The 22,338-nt window shown below is 36.5% G+C and overlaps 1 protein-coding gene across 4 annotated transcripts in view; it reads left to right on the top strand.

Annotated features, from left to right (window-relative positions):
- Nucleotides 1-22,338, top strand: part of MRE11 (MRE11 homolog, double strand break repair nuclease) — a 78,490-nt gene that overhangs the window by 464 nt on the left and 55,688 nt on the right. For all 4 annotated transcript variants that reach the window (XM_025357424.1, XM_025357422.1, XM_025357423.1 and 1 more), the window contains exons 2-8: nucleotides 539-663; nucleotides 2,510-2,642; nucleotides 7,698-7,858; nucleotides 14,056-14,143; nucleotides 15,015-15,156; nucleotides 17,491-17,605; nucleotides 22,119-22,304. In XM_025357424.1, coding sequence (XP_025213209.1) covers nucleotides 644-663; nucleotides 2,510-2,642; nucleotides 7,698-7,858; nucleotides 14,056-14,143; nucleotides 15,015-15,156; nucleotides 17,491-17,605; nucleotides 22,119-22,304 — 845 coding nt within the window. In that variant the 5' untranslated portion in view covers nucleotides 539-643. The remainder of the gene's footprint in view (nucleotides 1-538; nucleotides 664-2,509; nucleotides 2,643-7,697; nucleotides 7,859-14,055; nucleotides 14,144-15,014; nucleotides 15,157-17,490; nucleotides 17,606-22,118; nucleotides 22,305-22,338) is intronic.

The raw sequence follows: 22,338 nt of genomic DNA, 5'->3' as shown, positions 1-22,338 counted from the left end.
TGGCTGTTTTCAGTCATCCTGCTGGTGCCTAAAGATGTTCCTCCGCAGACCACGTGTTTGTTTATTTGCACTCGCTTTAAATGCGGGTTCCTTCCCTTTTCCAAACTAGCCAGGTCCTTTAAAAAAAAAAAAATCGTGTGTTTGAGCAGGAAATACAGGATTGCCTCCGTTCTCCAGAGTAACCTATGCCTGCAACTTAAAAATATCTGCACATCTAGAGTTGTTTGTGTGTTGAACCACAACCATATGTGATCCTTTTTGCCCATTTGTTTAGCATACATTAATTTCCCATAAGAGCACGGGAAAGGAAAATAGGAGTTTAATCATCCTGGTGAAATTAGGATGGCACTGGAGATGTATTATTTCTATGCTTAGTTCATTAAAAAAATTAAAGTATAATGGGTGTTTAGATGAAAATGAGACTTATAGATTTGCCAGTCTGCTTAAGACGTCTGTACCTTGTGCAGCGTAAGTCATGTTGGTTAAATACGTGCAGGCTTTTAAAAAAATGTGTTTTATAATGTAATTTTGTTTTTAGAATTTCTAGAATTTGGAATCGAGTGCATTTTCTGACATTTGAGTACAGTACCGAGGGGTTCTTGGAGAAGAACCTGGTCCCAGAGGAGCTTGACTGACCTTAAAAATGAGTACTGCAGATGCACTGTAAGCACCAGACTTCTGGAATCCCTTGTTATTTTGGGTTTCTAAAGCTCGTCAACTGTGATCACAATAAAATAAAACTTATTTAATAAGCAGTAAATAACCTGCTTATGAACAGAAATACTAGTCATCAAAAAGGATATTTGGAATGTTTTTAATATTTATCTGTTTAGAAACTAATATGCAGCGATAGATTGGAGTCTTGCTGTAATTTGATCTATTGATATAGTATTAAGTTTATGTTCTTAGGCTTTGTCTTAAATTATTGAAGTTATTCAATTTTCCTGACAAATTCTTATTAGTCAATACAGTTCTGTTTAAGATTTTTAGAGTAAATCCTCTAGTATTAAATAAGCTGGAAATGAATTTGAATGAAATGGGAATAAATAAAAGGACTATAAAAGTTATGTGCACTTTGGGAGGCTGAGGCTGGTGGGATCATCTGAGGTCGGGAGTTCGAGACCAGCCTGACCAACATGATGAAACCCTGTCTCTACTAAAAATACAAAATTAGCCAGGCACGGTGGCGCTTGCCTGTAATCCCAGCTACTCAGGAGACCGAGGCAGGAGAATCACCTGAACCCAAGAGGTGGAGTTTGCAGTGAGCCGAGATCATAAAAAAAAGTTATGTAGGAAAGACTTTAAACTTGTAGTCTTTTATCCTAGTTTCAAGTCCTTGGACGCTACTAGCTGTGTGATCTTGGGCCAGTCAGCAGTTCTCTGAGCCTTGCCTCAATTTTGACATTTGTAAAACTGGAATAATTATACCTTTCTCAGATTAATTTTGAGGCTTAAATGAGAGAATTCATGTGAAAATACTTCATAAATTGCTACAGAAACGTGTAGTATTGTGATTTGAAAAGTATTCTGACCTACCTTTTTGGAGATAGCTGTCAGAACTGTGTGCATATCATTTTTGAAGTTTTTGAAGAGGAATCGTTTCTGGAAATATCTTTTATTTGTAAAGATTTGAATTTTGGAGATATATGCAGAGATTTTTTAAAAAAATTCATTGTGGTTTATTAAAAATAGCCTGAGTTTTCATCATGGGTTTTAGTCCCGTTTCTGTCACTAGTTATGTGATAAAACAGTTAATTTCTCTGGGTTTAGCCTTCTCATTTGTCAGAGATAATAATGCCTGACTCTTCATCTATGAGGGTTGAGATGAGATCATAGAAATAAAAGTATTTTATGCAATTAAAGTTTAGTGTAACTTTAGTGTAAGTAGCAATGTAATAACTATTACATTGCTACTTCACATTAAAGTAGCTTTGAATATTACCAAATTCAAATTGAAACAATTCTGTTTTGTTACTTGGCCAACTTTTTTAATGAAATCTAACTCTGTAGAGAGTAGAGGCAAGCAAGTGTCTTCAGGGGCCTGAATGTAAGTTATTAGTGTATTAGTATAAAATTGACTTATAAATTTAGAGGAAGGCTTTTAAAATTAACTTTGATTTTCTTGGAAGAGTACAAAGTCAGGTAAATAACAAGTTTAGATATAGGTGTCAAAACCTCTTTGGTTTTCTAAGAAGAGGAAAACAAGCAAACTTTCGGGCATGGGTTACATGAGTTTGTAAAACTGGTTATAACAAGATTGTAAATTTTTGAAGCAGTTATAGAACCTTGTAAAGATTTATGTACATTTGTTCTATATTGAACTAGTGGTTAGGAAAACTAATGTTAATATATGTTGAATACTTCAGATTTTCAGATGAACTCTAAGGCTGAAAAAAAGATTTTACTCCATAACTGTTATTATTTATTTTATAAGTTTCAGTCTGAATTTGTTTGAATATCCTTTTAATGAATTATTAATATATTAAATGTTTTTTCTTTCTTAATATAGTGATGATGAAAACACATTTAAAATCTTAGTTGCAACAGATATTCATCTTGGATTTATGGAGAAAGATGCAGTCAGAGGAAACGATACGTTTGTAACACTCGATGAAATTTTAAGACTTGCCCAGGGAAATGAAGTGAGTGTGGTTTATATTTGTGCACTTTCTACCGTATTCCCTTGGTCAACAAATTATTTTTCCTTCTAAAATTACAGATTTGTTTTATAAGCTCAGGTGCTTATCTTGCCTGCTTGAGTATCAATATACTAAAAGCTCAAAGTTGATTTTGTGTGCTTTGTGTCTTAAATTCAAGTAGGAGCTACTTTTGTACATAGTCTGTTAAATTTTACAAATTTTTTGGGGTGTTTACTGAATGCAGGATCCTGTGGCAGTGTCTACTTGAAATGTAAGGTGACTGTCAAAACTTCTGCTTTCAGTGGACACAGAAGAAAACTAGTGTGAAAGACATATATCCACAATCCTCAGATGCAAGGTTGTATGTGATAGGAGCCCTAAGGAAATTCTAAGTAGCATTTCCTGTGAGTTTAGAGGCAGAAAAGATCACATTTAGATTATAGCAAGATGAGGGCTGGGCACGGTGGCTCATGCCTGTAATCCCAGCACTTTGGGAGGCCGAGGCGGGCGGAACACGAGGTCAGGAGATCGAGACCATCTTGGCTAACACGGTGAAACCCCATCTCTACTAAAAATACAAAAAAAATTAGCCGGGCGTGGTGGTGAGCGCCTGTAGTGCCAGCTACCTGGGAGGCTGAGGCAGGAGAATCGCGTGAACCTGGGAGCAGAGGTTGCAGTGAGCCGAGATCACATCACTGCACTCCAGCCCAGGGAACAGAGCAAGACTCCATCTCAAAAAAAGAAAAAAAAATAGCAAGATGAGCTTAATGAAAAAGGTTGTGTTTAACTTGGGCTTTGGGGGAAGGGTAGAGTTTTGGCCAGTGGGGAGCATAGAGAATGTACATCCATGTGAAGCAGGAGTGAAGACACAGGTAAGACAGTATAAGGTATGTTAGGGGCCCTGTAGTCAATTTGGCTCACCAGCAGGTCATAGTTAGCAAGCATGCTGAGAGACTAAAAGTAAAGATTTGAGCTACATTAATGAGGACTTCAAATATCAGATTGAGAAATTTGTACCCAGTTCAATAGAAAGTCTTCTGGCAGCATAGTATAATACCATGAATTAGAGACCAGTTTTTTGAAGTGTTGACCTTAGGGATGGGAAAGAGGAAGTGAATGCAAGAGATACTGCAAAAAGAAGATTCGTGTACTTTGGTTAGTTGTAGGGTGTGGGGATAAGGGCAAAGGGGATGACAGTGACTCTGAAATGTGTGGAGTTTGGGTGAATAGTTGTACCAAAAATAGAAATAGGTAGATAGGAAAGAGGTACTTCTTTATGTGGGAAGGTGACAATTTCTGATTTAGACATTTAGAGTTGGAGACTGCAATGGGACAATCAGGGAAAAATTTCAGCAGGCAGTTAACACATCAGCCCAGGAGAGAGTTGGAGAATAAACATAAAAGTTGACTTGCAAATTAACACCTCCAATCTTGACTTTTCTGCAGAGTTCTCTTCAGTTTATCTGCTAGGTCCTTATTTCTTCCTCCCAAATATATATGGTGCCTCTCAACTACTCTCTTCACGCTAATAAACTTAGTCCAAAGCTTGATCATGTTTCACATGGCCTGCAGGAGGTCCCCTTCCATCTTTCTGCTTCCATTCTTTTTTGCTGCATCTACTCAGCATACATCTACTCAGCATAGCAGCCAAAGTGAACTTTTAAAATAATAAATCAGATCATGGCACTCTGTTGCCTAAAATTTTCCAAGTGTCATTCCATTGAATCTAGTATAAAATTCAAACTACAAGGTTCGACTCGATCTTTGCCCCTGCCATGAAACTTCATCTCCTACTACTCTCTGCCTGATTTACAGTGCTACATCCACACCGGCACGTTCTACTCTGAGGCCCTTACATATCTAGTTCTTTCTGCTTGGAGCACATTGATCTTGGCGGGGCCTACTTCTGAGAGTTCAAGTCTTACATTTTTGGAGATGTCTTCCCTGATACTTTCAAGCACTCTTTTATCACATTTCTCTGCTTTATTTTTTTCATAGCGTATTTTTAATACCACTATCCGAAATAATTTATTGAATTATTTACTTATTTTTTATCTGTTGTCTTCACTAGAAGGAAAACTCCATGAGAGTGAAAATCTTTTGTTTGTTCATGCTATATCTTAGTGCTTAGAAAGAATCAGAAAGCAGTGGGTATACATATTTTAAGTTTCTTAATTAAGTGAGGCAATGGCTGGATTCTTTCATTTTAGGTTCAGGGGTACATGTGCAGGTTTGTTATATAGGTAAACTTTTATGACAGGGGTTTGTTGTGTAGATTGTTTTGCCACCCAGGTATTAATCCTAGTACCCATTCATTATTTTTCCTCATCCTCTCCCTCCTCCTGTCATCTGCCCTCTGGTATGTCCTAGTGTCTATTGTTCTCCTCTTTGTGTCCATGTGTTCTCATCATTTAGCTTCCACTTATAAGGGAGAAGTGGTATTTGATTTTCTATTCCTCCATTAGTTTGCTAAGGATGATGGCCTCCAGCTCTATCCATGTCCCTGCAAAGGACATGACCTGGTTCTTTTTAATGGCTGCATAGTATTCCATGGTTTATATGTACCACATTTTCTTTATCCCGTCTACCATTGATGAGATTTAGGTTGATTCCATGTTTTGCTATTGTGAATAGTACTGCAGTGAACATATGTGTGCTGTGTCTTTATGGTAGAAGGATTTATATTCCTTTGGGTATATACCAAGTAATGGAATTGCTGGGTGGAATGGTAGTTCCATTTTTAGCTCTTTGAGGAATCGTCACACTGCTTTCCACAATGGTTGAACCAGTTTACACCCCCACCAGCATTGTATAAGTATTCCTTTTTCTCCGTAATTTCACCAGCATCTGTTCTTTTTTGACTTTTCAATAATAGAACGTAAGGTGAATTTTTCCTTCCCTGAAGGCACAAAAACTTGTGGCCAAAGGTCTGTTTCCTGCTGGAGAATCCTGCATGTGCTCTTTCTTTTTTAACTCTTGAGCCCTAAAACAGAATCTTCTCCTGAGAGTAAGCTACTTACTTCTACTTTGCCCTTTCCTTCACCTCTGCTTCCACTGTTTCCCTTCCCTGCATTCCTTAATCTTAACTGTTCCAGCCCCCATAACCCCTAGGGACTTCTAGATGCGTATTATGTTTACTCGTTTTCTTGATTTGTATTTAGTATTTCTTATTATTGAAGTCTAAATTCTTCCTGACTTTTAAGTCCCTTATTATGTTGGCCCATGCCCACTAACCAGTCTTAGTTCTGTTCCCTAGATTCTTGGAGTCTTTTTAAAAAAATTTTTTTTATTTTGAAGCAATGTCAGTCTCACAGAAAAGTTGGCAAGAATGGTGCATAGAATGCCTTACCTGTCACCCAGGTTTTCTAACATTTTGTCACATTTGCTTTATCCTCTCTTTACAAATACACATGATTTTTTTCCCTCAACCATTTGAGAGTAAACTGCATGTATAATCATGGAAAACCAGGAAAGTAGTATTGATTCAGTGCTATTATATAATGTTAAGATGTTGCCAATTGTTCCTATAATGTCTGTTATAGCTCTTTGGAGGCTGGTTGGTGGCATCCAGGACCCAGTCCAGGTTTACATATTGTATTTAGTTGCCATGTCTCTTTGTCTCCTTTAATCTGGTACATTTTCCTGAATCTGCCTTGCCTTTGTTTTTCATGACCCTGATATTTTGAAGAGTACACAGGCCAGTAATTTTATAGAATCTTCCTCAAATTGACTGTATGTGGTATTTCCTCATGATTAGGTTCAGATTCTGCACGTTTGGCAAGAATACCACAGAAATGAGTCGGGTTCTTTTCAATATTTCCTAGAGTCACCGCCAGCCAGTTTAAAAAAATTTTTTTTAATGTTCAAATGATGGCAAAATATATTAAATACATAACATAAAATTTCCCTTGTTAACCATTTTCAAGTGTACAGTACAGTAGTGTTAAATATGTTCATATTGCTGTGCAACCGATCTCCAGAATTATTCTCATCTTGCAAAAATGACACCCATTAAGCAACAACTTCTTTTCGCCCCAGTATATTTTTCATTTGGTTTGTTGTTTTTGTTTTGTTTCTTCCATGCCTTTGATTGTGATCATTTTCTTCCTTTTACTCAAATAGTGTTCATTCTGGAAGGCCTAGCTTAAATCTCACATTTTTATTAAAGTTACCCTAACTACCATACGCACGGTGATCTATACCTTGTGTTCTTTTGTATGATTAAGCACTTAAATTTCTTTAGGTGCATCGTATATGTCTTGAAAGCCTGTATTAGACTTTTTCTGTATGATTTCCCTCCTTCACTGAAGTTATTCCTAGAATGTCTTCCTCAAAATCATTTATCTTTCCTAGTGCAACTAACATGCCATCATGTTAGTTCATCCCTTCTAGACTTTGTGTCCGCAGGCGAATTGTCCTGCCTTGAGTTCAAATTCGTCGTAGTGTCATCTCTGCTGCTAGTTGCTTACGTGTCCATTCTAGTACACCCCAGAGTTTGACTTATGTTTAGATGTATAACAGTTTGCCTCTTCCATTAGAGTTTGAACATATTTAGGATAGGGATGATATTTTATTCATCATTGTATCCTCAGGACTCAGCAGAGGGTCTTGCATAGAGTCAGTATTTAATGAGGGCAAGGATATAATCTGTTTTGTAGATTGCTATTTTTTTAGCTTCTGGAACCTGTAGGAATTCTAAATAAATGCTGAATGAATTACATGAATGATTTGGATTGAATTTGGTATCTCTTCCATACGTTCTGTTAAAGTGCTAAGTTTATGTTTGATTCGAATAATAGAAAAAACATGATCACCTTGTGTAGCTTGAATCAGAGACTTGGTGTAATTGGAAGATGGCTTTTTTTTAAGATAGCTTAGTCAGCTAAATTAGAGTCAGATTAATTACCAGATTGAAAGTCCCTTTGAATAAATAAAATGTAAGTTTTTAAATTGCCATACATAATAGTGTCTTTTGTTTTTTTAATCTCTTTCATCTGCAGTTTATAAAAATGTTACCTGTAAAACATACTAATTTTAACACCTTTTTCTGTTGATCAGGTGGATTTTATTTTGTTAGGTGGTGATCTTTTTCATGAAAATAAGCCCTCAAGGAAAACGTTACATACCTGCCTCGAGTTATTAAGAAAATATTGTATGGGTGATAGGCCTGTCCAGTTTGAAATTCTCAGTGATCAGTCAGTCAACTTTGGTTTTAGTAAGTAAGTATATTTATTTACTTGAGTGAATGATTACTTGTGTATGGTATTTTCTGTATAAGACGCACAAACACACAGTTAACCATTTTGCTTTCCATATAAGCTATTTTCTTAGTAAATATATTCTTTGAATTTTTTGTACATCGTCATATTAATTTATATTTTCCTAATTGATAGTGGGACTGACCCAGCTACTCGGGAAGCTGAGTTGGGAGGATTACTTGAGTCCCAGAAGCAGAAGTTGCAGTGAGCCGAGATTGTGCAACTGCACTCCAGCCTAGGTGATAGAGCAAGACTCCATCTCAAAAAAAAAACACACAAAAAAAAGTTGGGACTGAATATCTTCTCAGGTTATTGTACATTTTGGTATCCTCTCCTGTTCATATCGTCTGCCTATTTTGAAAACTGAGATTTTTTTGTTTGTTTGTTTTTCTACCTGAATTGCAGAAGTTACTTATATATTCTAGTTAGTAAACCTTTGTGATACATATATTTTTTCCCAATTAGTGGCTTGTGGCTTGTCTTTTGACTTCGTTTATGGACTCTTGTTGACAGAAATACTTAATTTTTATGTAGTTAAATCTACTGTTTTTTCTTTTTTTCCATTTATGCCTTTGGGACTATTTATGATATTCGTCAATCCCTGTATTATAAAAATATCATGTGTTTTTTCTTTTTTGTTTGAGATGGGGTCTCGCTCTGTTGCCCAGGCTGGAGTGCAATGGTGTGATCTTGGCTCACTGCAACCTCCGCCTCCTGGGTTCAAGCAATTCTTCCGGCCTCAGCCTCCTGAGTAGCTGGGATTACAGGCGCCCATCACCACACCTGGCAAATTTTTGTGTTTTTAATAGAGATGGGGTTTTTGCCATGTTGGCCAGGCTGGTCTCGAACTCCAGACCTCAGGTAATCCACCTGCCTTGGTCTCCCAAAGTGCTGGGATTACAGACGTGAGCCACCACTTCCGGCCCATCATGTCTTAAACATTGTACAGGATCTCACATTGCATTTAGTAGAAAAGTTTGCTTAGTTTCTTCAGCCCGTGTCAGGTTTTCTGTTGTCTTTCGTGACCTTGATACTTATAAAGAGGTCAGGTATTTTGTAGACTGTCCCTCAATTTGGGTTTTTCTCTTGCTTTCTATGATTAGATTGGGATTACAGGTTTCGGGGGAGAATATTCAAGAAGTGACCCTTTCAGTCACATCACATCAGGAGGTGCATGACATCAACCTGATTTATCACTGGTGATTTTAACCTTGATCACTTAGTTAAGCCAGTCTCTGCCAGGTTTCTCCAGTGTAAAGTCATTATTTTTTCCTTTCCATATGCTGTTGGTTAGAATTGAGTCTCTGAGTCCATTTTACTCTCAAAGGGAGGGGAGTTAAGTTTCCACTTCTGATGGACATAAAACCACCAAAGTAATTAATAAGTATTTTAGGGGAGATATTTTGAGACGGTGCAACTTTTCTATTCCTCCTTAAATTTGTTCATTAATTTTAGATTCATCAGTGGATCTTACCTACAACAGTTATAACTGTGATATTCTAATTGTGATTTTCTATTTTCTATATTCTTTCTACATGTATTAATTGGGATTCTTTTGTAAGGAACATTTGCGCCTTGCCCCACATTTGTTTATTCAGTTTTCTATATCAGTTTATTCAGTTGTCTGTATCAGTTTATTCAATTGTCTGTATCAGTAGATACAGACTTTTTTTTTCTTTGGGTTATAATTTAATACTATCAAAATTTACTTGTGTCTTAAATTGTTCCAGCTTTAGCCATTGGGCTCTTTTTGAGATTGGCTCCTGTATCCTTTTGATGTACCCCCATATCCCACCCTTTCTTCTGATTTTTTTCACTGTAAGATGTTCCAGGCTGATTTTGTACTTTTTCTTAGTTTCATACTCAATCATTTCTTCAAGGAGCCCTGGTTCCTTTTGGAGAATGGTATTTGGAAACCAAGATCTGGATGTTAGATGTGCCCATTACTATTGTATTGTTGCTTCTAGGCTCTCAGTGGACAGAGCTAAGAAAAATATATGTACATACTAACCCATGAGAATAGACATACTCATGTTTATTTATTTATTTATTTAAATTTTGCTTTTGAGACAGGGTCTGGGTGTCTTGCCCAGGCTGTAGTGCAGTGGCATGATCATAGCTCACTGCAGCCTCAACCTCCTGAGTTCAAGCTATCTTCCTGCCTCAGCCTCCCAAGTAGCTGGGACTACAGGCATGTGCCACTGTATTAGTCCGTTTTCATGCTGCTGATAAAGACATATCCAAGACTGGTCAATTCACAAAAGAAAGAGGTTTAATGGACTTACAGTTCCACATGGCTGGGGAGGCCTCACAATCATGACTGAAAGCAGGAGGAGCAAGTCATGTCTTATATGGATGGTGCCAGGCAAAGAGAGAGGTTGTGCTGGGAAACTCCCATTTTTAAAACCATCAGATTTCTTTAGACTTATTCGCTATCACCAGAACAGCACAGGAAAGGCCTGCCCCCATGATTCAGTTATCTCCCACGAGGCCCCTCCCACAACACATGGTAATTATGGGAGCTACAAGGTGAGATTTGGGTGGGGACACAGAGCCAAACCATATCAGCCACCACACCCAGCTAATTTTTAAGAAATTATTTTTGGTAGAGATGGGATCTCACTATGTTGCCCAGCTGGTCCTGGGCCCAAGCAGTCCTCCTGCCTTAGCTTCTCAAAGTGCTGTGATTGCAGTTGTGAGCCACCATGCCTAGCCCATATTTATTTCTTATTTATTTTTTAAAGTGTGACTTTATATTGGTAGTAAATTTTTTTTTGAGATTTTGTCTGCATGAAAATATGTTTACTTTCCCCTTGATTGATAGTTTGGCTGCATATATAATTGAGTTTTAAAAGATTTGTATAATACTTCGTCCTTGTTTTTAAAAATTGTAATCAGTGTCTCTACCCTCCTTCTATTCAAATCTAAAACTCGAGACATTTTTTATTTTTTATTTTTTGAGAAGGAGTCTCACTCTCTTGCCCAAGCTGGAGTGCAGAGGCACAATCTTGGCTCACTGCAACCTCCATCTCCCAGGTTCAAGCAGTTCTCCTGCCTCAGCCTCCTGAGTAGCTGGGACTACAAGTGTGCACCACCATGCCCAGCTAGTTTTTTTATGTGTTTTTAGTAGAGATAGGGTTTCACCAGGTTGGTGAGGCTGATCTTGAACTCCTGACCTCAAGTGATCCTCCCACCTCGGCCTCCCAAAGTGCTGAGATTATAGCCGTGAGCCACTGCACCCAGGCGGGACATTTTTTGACTTTAGTGTTTTCTTTCTTTTATCTTATTTTTAAACTGCATTCTGTTTTAAAAACTGTTTCCCCACCCTATGTACATGTTTACCTATTTCTTTGCTCACTGTCGTTTCTTGTATTTCATTTCTTTTCTGTAGATTCAGTTTCCTTCTTTCTGAAGTACAGTTTTCAGTAGTTTTTTCATGGAGTGTCAGTGAGTAGTAAGCTCTTTTTTTGTCGTTGCTGTTGAGGAGTCTACTGTGAGTTGAGTTGCTAGAAAGTTTAGCATAGTGATTAAGAGCGTGGGTTCCGGTATAAAACAGTCTGAGTTCAAATCCTGGTTCTGTCATTTAGTAGTTGTAAAACTACGTTAGTCACTTAACTACTCTGCCTTAGTTCTGTCATTCATGACATGGGTAAGAAATGTGCCAGTCTAACAGAATTGAGAAGATTGAGGTGATAAGAAAAATGCTTAGAGTAGTGACTAGCATAAAGACAATACTCGGGTAACTATTAAGATTTTCTCATTGTTCTTAACATGTTGCAGTTTTACTTAGCTGTGGATTTACTTCTTTTTGTCCCGTGTGGGCTTTATCATATATTTAGTGTAGTATTATTGTTTTTCAGCAACTTGGGGAAATTCCTATTCATTATATTTTCAAATATTGTTTCCCTTGTCTTTCTGAATATCATTTATATATCATACTGTTAAAAAAGAATTGCCCATAACTTTACCCCTTTGTGTTACATTTTGGATAATTTCATCTTCCAGTTTATAGTTCATGTAGAAAATAGACAAAGATAGGGAAATCCCGAAAAAGAAGACTACTAAGGAGTTAGTAGCCAATTAGATTTGAAGTATAACAATGCTACAATAATTGAAAATGTGGTATGGCTTATGACTTGGTAGATAGGTAAGTGAAAGAGAATGGAAACTCCAGAAATAGCCTCAAATACATGTAGGAATTTAGTATTTGATGAAGGTCACTGGCTCATAATGTAGGGGAAATAATGGATTCAGTAAAACTACTAGGAGAAACTGTTAGACATATTTTAAAAATCTAGATGTTGGAAAGGCTTCTAAGTGGGATACAAGATCCAGAAGCCTTAAAGATTCATACGTTTGTCTTTGCAAAAATAAATTTCTGTATGCCAAAAACTGCCTGAAGCAAAGCCAGAAGTCAGAGTTCAATCAGGAGGAATATTTGCAACCAATTGCAAATTAAGGCTGAATTCCCCAATAAGCACTTCTTTCAAGACAATAACATTCATGAGTTAGTAAGAAATAAAGAAGATGGACATCCTTCACAGAAAAGGAAATAACATGACATTTAACCTTTTTTTTTTTTTTTTTTGAGACAGAGTCTCGCTTTGTCACCCAGGCTGGAGTGCAGTGGCTTGATCTCGGCTCACTGCAAGCTCCGCCTCCCAGATTCAAGCACTTATGCTGCCTCAGCCTGCCAAGTAGCTAGGACTACAAGCGTGTGCCACCATGCCCGGCTAATTTTTGTGTTTTTCATAGAGATGGAGTTTCACCATGTTGGCCAGGCTCATCTCGAACTCCTGACCTCAGGTGATCTGCCCACCTCGGCCTCCCAAAGTGCTGGGATTACAGGCGTGAGCCACCGAGTCCGGCCTAAATGTATTTTTAAAAGTTTGATCTAACTCGTAAGAAAAAGAGCTATACTGAAATATTTTTCTCCTATCAGGTTGGCATAGGTCTGTGACTCTCAATCCTGAGTGCACAGTACAGTTACCTAAGAACCTTTAAAAATATGGATGCCCCATCTCCAGGCCAACTGACTTAGAGTCTCTCTAAGTATGTCATGGGCATTGGCATTTCTTAAAAGATCCCCAAGATAATTCCAACATACTGCTAGCATTGAGATCTACTAGCATAGATTTAAGAGCTGGATAATAGACTATGTTAGTGAGGTAGGGGGAAACTGTCCCTCTTGTGCATTGCCATTGCATTATGTGTAAATCTCTATGGTGGGAAATTGGCAGTGCCTATCAAAATTACAAATGCACATACTCTTTGACTTAACAGTTCCCTTCCAGGTATCCCTTTACAGGTTGACTCACAAGGGCAACAAGATTACTCACTGTACAAGATTACTTTGTACAAGATCACTCCATACAAGATTACTTTGTACAAGATTACTCACTGTAGCATTGTTTATAAAACAAGACTGCACAAAATCTAAATGTCCATTGGTAGGGAACTGCTCAAACACATCGTGGTAATCCATGTAATGGAGTACTGTGTGGCTGACAGAGCAGAAGAAAGGTCTTCATGTACTGATGTGGAATGATTTCTAAAATATGTTAAGTAATAAAAGCAGGATGTATTTTTGTATCATTTATGTAAGGAGGAAGAAAATCTGTTTGTGTGTATAGGTATAGGATCCTTTTGAAAAATGCACTAGGAATTGCTGACATTGTTTGCCTCTGAGAAGGGGAGCTTGATGGCTGGGGGCAGGGGCTGACAGGAGACTTTAATTTGCACAGGTAATAATTGATAGAGCTGGGAGTTTTAATTTACCTCTTTGGGATTCTAAAGTATATGGGTTTTCTTCCCTCCCCCCACTATGAATAAAAACCATATGCTAAGTTTTTAAAATTTTGAAGGCCTATTAACTTTTCATTAATTAGATGTACTACTCATACATACCGCAAGCACTGTTTATTATAGTTGGGGTTTCTTTAAAATGTAGTACTTTGAGATATTTTCAAACTAATTGAAATGAATTGTCACCTACAATTTTATTTTTTAAAGCTCTAAGCTAGTGATCATATGCCAATGTACATTATGCAGTTTGCCTATGATTGCATTAATATTTTGGAGGAGAATCTTAGGGAAAACAGCTTTTGTCCCTTGTAGAAATTTTAAATAACTTTTTTTTTTTTTTTTTTTTTTTTAAGATTTCCATGGGTGAACTATCAAGATGGCAACCTCAACATTTCAATTCCAGTGTTTAGTATTCATGGCAATCATGACGATCCCACGGGGGTAATTATTGTTTTCTTACGGTTTGTTGGAATTTTGGAAATGATCAGTTTAGTTTGTCTGTGGAGAGCATGCCTCCTCTTTTTCTCTGTGTAGTAGTCAAATTGAGTTAAAAAGTCAAGTTGACTTTTCACATTCATACAAACTTTTATACTGCTTTTTAGAGTTTTTAAAAAATCTGGAATAAGAATTAGTGTATGAGCAATGCTTTTATTTCATTAGTGCTGATGTTAACAGTAAGAAGCCAGGAGTAGGAGTGAACACCTAACATTTGTATAGCGCTTTACAGTTTGCCACCGTTTTTATAACTGTCTTATAAAATCTCACTTTTAGGAAATGATTGTTTCATCAACATCTTTAAATCTAAATTAGATTATCTTAATTTAGATGATCTGTTAATCTAATCTTAATTTAGATGATCTGTTAGATAATCTAATCTTAAATTAGATTATCTGTTTAATATGGAGGTAAGACTAGAGATCCTACCCTCAAAGTATTTTTTCATTTTATCTGGTTATTAATATTATGAATCGCTGATGAGCTATGGTCTTTTTTCCCCAGGCTTTAAGAGTTTTGCTTAATATTACAAAGCTTTTGTCTCATGGCTGATTTTTATTTTTTTGTGGCCAAGACATCCTAAGTTTTGGTGAGATGTTAACCTTGCATTTGGCATGTGATTCCAGTTGCTGTAGGTGATTTGTAGTACAAAAAAATGTAGCAAATACTTTTACTTTTGTAATTTTGTTTTGAGAAAACACTGTCCTCATCTATGTTTTTGTAAGTAGTATATGGAGTATGCTTTTAACAGGTGATATGATATTCATGTAGATACTTTTACATACACACTAACATTCTTTGAAATTATTTTACGTAGGCAGATGCACTTTGTGCCCTGGACATTTTAAGTTGTGCTGGATTTGTAAATCACTTTGGACGTTCAATGTCCGTGGAGAAGATAGACATTAGTCCAGTTTTGCTTCAAAAAGGAAGCACAAAGATTGCGCTATATGGTTTAGGTAAGACAGTTTTATTTTACTTTTTATGTCCATGTGTGATTCTTCAAACAATTGAGAAGTAAAATTTTGGACATAAGTTTGTATCTGTTTGGAAAAAATGGGGCAAACCTTATTATTATTTATTGGTGACTATAAAAAATGATGGATGGTTTTGGTAAAAGTTTTTGGTGAGAAAATGTCTTTTCATTACTATTTATTATTTTGGGATTTTTTAAGAGTCAGATGTAGAATCCTGAATGTTAGAATTATAGAATAATTAGCACTTTGATATCTTGGAAGTCTTTGAAAGGTCTAATGCTTCACTGTACAATACCGCTAGCTTATAATTTTGTCCAGCTTTCATAACACCTCTGGCAAGTAGAAAAGCATCATGTTTATTTATATTTTAGAGATAAGAAAAGTGAAATCTGGATATTATATCTGATTCAGCAAGTGATACAGCAGGAAGTAAAATATACTTTTCTAAAAAAAGCTATTAACAGTTGTTTTAATCACTGCAGTGTTATTAGGGATCCTATCTCCAGAAAATTGCCTTTCCTCCTCCATTCACACTAAGGACAGATTTCATTATGCCTCAGTCACCACCAGAAGCACATCTCCCCAGTCATCCATTTTCTCCCAAACTTTTATCTTATCCTGTTCTATTATACCTTCCTTAACTAGACTCTGTCTCTACCCTGCACCTCTCCCTGTCCCCCAACCCTTCATTATAAACTCTAGGAACTCTTTTTATAATTATCAGATTCCTCATTATTATCTCTTCTCTGAATGTTGTCTCTACTTTCTAACCTTCAGTGAAGCCCGGCTGACCCCTGAGGTTCCTGTGTCCCATGCAGTTCTCTTACCCCTGGGCTTTTGGACAAAAGTGGGAATCACTGTTCTCCTTGCTCCACCCACCGCTTCCTTGTCTGCCTGCAAACACCCTGTTCCCTTTAAGCTTCTGCCATCTGGCTAAACTGCATTGCTTTTTCTCTCAGACTTTTTACTACTTACCCACCTTCAATTTTGCCAGTGTTTTCAGTGTTTCAACACTGAAGTAGATTAATCTTCTAATGCCTTGGGCTTTGTGTGCCTTGACTTTTTTGTCTCCAGTTACGTGTTCTGCATTCCACCTTAGCCATTTATTCCATTGGCCACTCCTGTGGAATTCTCCTTGGGAGCTAGGCCACTTCTAACTCCTAGACTTCTACATTGTTGGCTTTCCTTCTGAGACCCTCTCTAATCCGTATATAAAGTAGCAGTGTTGTCCACCCTTTTAATTCGATGGTGTTAATTCTCCATCTTAGCATCCTGGCTTTTTCTCCTTTCATAATATTTAATGTTTGTAACTATTTTGTTGACTTGTTTTTGTTAATTTCCTTCACTAGATCAAGATGAACTTATGGAATATGGGAATTGTTTGAAAGTCATTGAATTATTTAAAAAGCACAATATATTTTATTTAAAACAATATAAGAATATTGTTTTTAAATACACTTTTATCATCCCTTTTAATACTTATTTCTGCACGTTATAATATATATGTTAGATCAAAAGAATATATAATTTATAACAAAGGGATGGTGAAAAATAGTATTACTAGAAGTTTTAATAAGAATTTAAGCATAGGAAACTCACATTTTTATTCTACATTTTGCTGGTTTTGAACATATATATGCCTGAAATGGAAATTTTTTTTTTAATGCAACTAACTACTGTTTATCAAGAACCTGGAACAGGCTGGGCATGGTGGCACCTGCCTGCGATTTCAGCACTTTGGGAGTCCAAGGCAGGTGGATCACTTAAGGTCAGGAGTTCAAGACCAGCCTGTCCAACGTGGCGAAACCCCATCTCTACTAAAAGTGCAAAAATTAGCCAGACGTGGTGGTGCATGCTGCAATCCCAGCAACTCAGGAGGCTGAGGCACGAGAATCACTGGAACCCAGGAGGTGGAGGTTGCAGTGAGCCGAGATCATACCACTGCACTCCAGCCTGGGCAATAGAGCAAGACTCTGTTGAAAAAAACAAAACAAAACCCTGGAACAGCCAGGCATGGTGGCTTATGCCTGTAATCACAGCACTTTGGGAGGCTGAGGCGAGAAGATTGCTTGAACCCAGGAGTTTGAAACCAGCCTAGACAACATAGCAAGACCCTGTCTCAATTAAAAACAAAACAAAAAAAGATAAAAAAAAGAACCTGGAACATACCCATTTATAAATGATTCCAGAATTCAAATGTATCTGCCAACAGTAAAGTGAAATACTTTGAGAAGGACATAATTTAGAAGCAAAATAGATTCATTTTTTAAGCCAAAGTAAGAAAACAATTTAAAAATAATGTAATGTCCATTTCAGGATCCATTCCAGATGAAAGGCTCTATCGAATGTTTGTCAATAAAAAAGTAACAATGTTGAGACCAAAAGAAGATGAGAACTCTTGGTTTAACTTATTTGTGATTCATCAGAACAGGTAAAAGTTTTCTCTGAAAAAGTTTGAGCCAAGTGCTGAGGTTTCCCAGATCTGTTTCTGAACTCACCTATTTCAGTGAAATGCCCTTAATCTTTCAATGTTGTCAGTGCAGGATCAGACAAAATATAGATTTGCTTTGTGTAATTTCATTTTGAAATTGTCTTTAGTATATATTAATACCTGCAAGAATATTTGCAACATACGGATGAGGCATACACCATGAATACTCCTCAATTCAACAAAAAGGTAGAATCTTTTTGTTGGATTATCCATTCCATTATCCCATTCCTTTTCCCTGATCCCACCTGCTTCCCCTTATCCCAAAGGGAAGCATTATTAATTTTGAATGAATTATTTCATTGCTTTTTTTTTGCTGTTTAATCACATGTATACTCATATTATGCTATATATTTTACAGTGAACTTATTTTCAGCATTACATTACTGAGATTCATCCATTTTGATGCTTAGAAATGTAATTTATTTTTACTGATGTGCACAGTTATGCTTTGCCTCCTGTCAGTGAACAGGAGTTTTTTGCTTTTATAAATCTTGCTGTTATGAATATTCTTATACATGTTTCCTGCTGCATATATGCAAGTGTTCTTCCAGAATATACAAATATAGCTAGATTACCTTTCTTTTGTTAGTAGTTTTAAGAAGTTTAATCTGTTGGCAGGGTATAGGATTGATTGAAAAGAAGACAGACTTGAAGAAGCAAGATTTATTATCTGATCACTGCAGTAAAAATATGAGGTGGTGACGGTGATGGCAATGAAGCGGAAATGGGAGGGACACACCTGAGAAGTTGTAAGGGAAGAACTCAAAGGATTTGGGGCCTGACTATATAATTTATTACAGTTGTCCCTTGGTATCCACGGGGGGTGTTGGGTCCAGGACCTAAAATCCTGGAATGCTGAAATCCCTTGAATAAAGTGGTATAGCATTTGCATATAACCTACATATATCCTCCTGTGTACTTTAAATAATCTCTAGATTACTTGTAATACCTGATACAATGTAAATACTGTTTAAATAGTTGTTATACTATATTACTTTAAAAATTTATATTTTTCATTGTTTTTTTTCTGAATATTTCAATCTTTGGTTGGTTGAATCCACGAATCTGCCAGTACAGAGGGCCAACTATATTTATTGAACACATTTATTGAATGCAGGCTACTCTGTGCATTCAGTGAATGCAGACTTATGTTAAATACTCGGTAAAAGAAAGGGTTTAAGAAGCTGACTTGTGTTGTCTTATGTGTGAGTTCTTGAATAAACTGTGAGTTTCAAAGGAGGAGCAGGCCAGAGTTCAGATATGCATGGTCTTCATATAACTTTGCACCACTGGGATTTGTTCCTTCTCTTCCATAGAGCTTCCCAGGTCTACCACTTTTTTGTACTATGTCAAAGTAGGGATGATCAGTTAAAAGGAAAACTCATAAGTAATTCTAAGAATTTAAGCGAGAATGAAAGGTAGAATGGCAGCATTGGTAAGGGGAATGGGTAGTCACCATATGATGTTGATTTTTCTCATTGCCCCTCTCATCATTTGATTAAGGGGATGTATAACAGGTTTCTCTCCTGTAAAGTTTCCATTTTCTACTTTTCAATTAATAAATATTTTTGGGAAAATACTTTGAGACTATGCAAATATCCCATTTCACCTTAAACTTTTACCCATTAATTTTAGCATCCATGGGTGATCTTATTTCCAATAATTAATACTGTGGTATTTTAATTGTAAGTTTTGATTTCCTTCATTCTTTCTATATTTATTAATGGAATTCTCTGTAAGGAAAATTTGTCCCTTCTTCTCTATTTACTTATTTATTTATGTCATTATGGACTTGAAGATCCAGTACTATCAGTTTTTTAGTTGCTACTGTTCCTCAGATTGTTCTGGCTTTGACCATTGCGTTCTCTTTTATGTTGGCTGCTGTGTCCTTTCAGTGTCTCCCCACATGTTTGTGGGGCATGACCTTAGCTTTTTGGTACCTCAAGATGCTCAAGGCTCTTGGCTCTTATAATGGCAAAAATCGTAATTACTTTTGCACCAACCTGATATTTTCCTACCTAGCCCTGGAATCAACCATTTCTCCAAGGTGCTGTGATTCTTTTTGTTGGAGAGTGGTATTCAGAAACCCACAAATGGGTGGTAGGTGTGCTTACTGCTACCAGGACTTGCTCAGCACTGAATAAACAGAGTTATGGAAATAGATATATGTGTGTATAGTAACCCATACACACATACACGTCTATATATGTGCTTAAAAAACCAGTGATAAGTTCAGACTGATTCTAATCCAGCCCTACAAGGTCCATTTTTGTCTTCTCCCTTTCCTTACTTGTGACTTCTTTGTCTAACAGAAGCCTGGATCATATTATAAATGTATATATTTACTTATTTTTTCAATCCTGGTTTAATTATATCTCCAATTCTAGTATAATTTGAAATTATAAAGTAATTTCAAAATTGCTAACTCATATCCCTGTGCAAAACAACTTTCCCAACTAGGTTACAATGTTTATGTAAGTTATTTTAGTCTTTGGCCTTTCTGTATCTAATTGAAACATAATTTTCCAAACTAACTTAGCTCCTTTTCTCCCCACCCCATTCGCTGTGGTTATGTGATTCTTTGGTAATGCTGTTAGATTCATTTGTCACCGTGTGCATTCTTAAGATGCTTCTGCTTTTGTAAGAGTTATTTGAAAAAAAATAACTCAGATTGGGTAAGAATCTTGAGCCTTCTGCATTTTGCCTTGTTTCCCATTTGTTTCTCTACATCAACTGTTTTTTTCTCTTGTTTCAAAGAAGAAAGAATCTGAATCTGCAGATAACTTGGTCATGCAAAATCTTTCAACAAGGATATTGTTGATCACTTCTAGGTCACAAACTACAGTCAGCCTACCAGCATCATCCTCCCTTCTTCTAGGAAAGAACCAGCACTCAAGGCACAATGGCATCATTTTGTATTTGGGAATTATTCTGCTTTTCTTTAGTAGTTGTGATAATCTCATACCTTAGATTTATGTTTTTTACATAAAAACTTTCCTGGATGCAAAAGCCTGTGTACTCTTTGATTTTATTTTCTATCTTTCTGCATTTATTCTACTTAGCCCTTCTGTTTTCCTTGAATTCACTGAACACATTCCCACTTCAGCACCATCTGCTCTTCTACTGCTTAGGACTTCCTTTCTCTGCGTATTGATGCTTCATTTCAGTTCTGTGCTCATTTGACGCTAGTCAGAGAGGACTTTCCTGACTACCCTGTATATGTAGAGAGGAGTATGCCACTTCTATGTCACTTTTCCCTTTATTTTTCTTTATAGCACCTATCACTTACAAATTATGCGTGTGCATACATACACACATGCATATACATATTGTATTACACATTGAGTATCCCTTATCTGAAATGCTTGGGACCAGAAGTGTTTTAAGATTTTGGATTTTTCAGATTTGGGAATATTTGCACATATGTTGGGGATGGAACCCAAGTCTAAATATGAAATTTGTTTACATTTTTTATATATCTTACACACGTGGCCTTAAGTTAATTTTATACATGTTTTAAAATAATTTTGTGCATGAAACAAAGTTTGTGTGAAGTATCTATGTGTGGAATTTACCATTTGTGGTGCCATGTTGGCACTTAAAATATTTTGGATTTTGGATTTTCAGATTAGGGACTCAACCTGTATTGCTTGTTCCCACAGTGGAACAAGGACTTTGTTCACTGCTGTGTCTTCCATATCTGGAGAAGCCTGGGACATCTGACATAAAGTAGACAGTGTTTGGGTAACAGTATTTGTTGGGTGAATGAAAGAATATTGGGTTGGATTAAATGAATGCTCGGGGTTAAAGTATGTGAACACTTTTACTTGAATCTCCAATGATGTAAGTTAATATTAGGGAAAACTATTCCTTCTTGTCTTCTCTCACCTTGCATTTCATGTATCTTTAAATAATAACTGATATAGTTATAAGACCATAGTTTGCAAATCACTTATTTAATATTTGATATTGAAAACTCTTAGCATTTATGTGAGATTGACAGTTTTACTCCCATTATATTTATTAGTAAAAAAATAATGTTAAGAAATTACTGGACATATTTATACTTAATTTACTTTCATTTTCTGTATGTTTTCTCTAGTGTATAGTTAGACTGATTTATAGATTTCTACTATTGATAGAGTTCATGCTTTTCTGATTGACCAAAGGGGAAATCCTTCCTATGTAAAACCTTTCATGTTCTTCCTCCAAATGTAGAATTGACTGCTTTCTCTTTTAGGGTTTCTACTTGTCTGTGTCCTGTAAGTTTGTAAAGCTCTCAAGGTCAGGAATTAGTATTGATGATCTTTACATTCCCAATCCTGTGCACACTTTCTGGTACATAGAAGGATGCAATAAAATCTTTAGTGAATGGAGAAAGAAAGATCTGTGTAGACTTCATTAATATGAAATTTTTCTAATCAAATTTGTATTTTTCAAAATCTTGATACAGGAGTAAACATGGAAGTACTAACTTCATTCCAGAACAATTTTTGGATGACTTCATTGATCTTGTTATCTGGGGCCATGAACATGAGTGTAAAATAGCTCCAACCAAAAATGAACAACAGCTGTTTTATATCTCACAACCGGGAAGCTCAGTGGTTACTTCCCTTTCCCCAGGAGAAGCTGTAAAGAAGTGAGTGATTGTTATATATTTTGAGCCAATTTTT

The sequence above is a fragment of the Theropithecus gelada genome, chromosome 14 (genome assembly GCF_003255815.1).
Source record: "Theropithecus gelada isolate Dixy chromosome 14, Tgel_1.0, whole genome shotgun sequence".
Classification (NCBI taxonomy): domain Eukaryota; kingdom Metazoa; phylum Chordata; class Mammalia; order Primates; family Cercopithecidae; genus Theropithecus; species Theropithecus gelada.
This window is presented reverse-complemented; position numbering and strand designations above follow the sequence as displayed.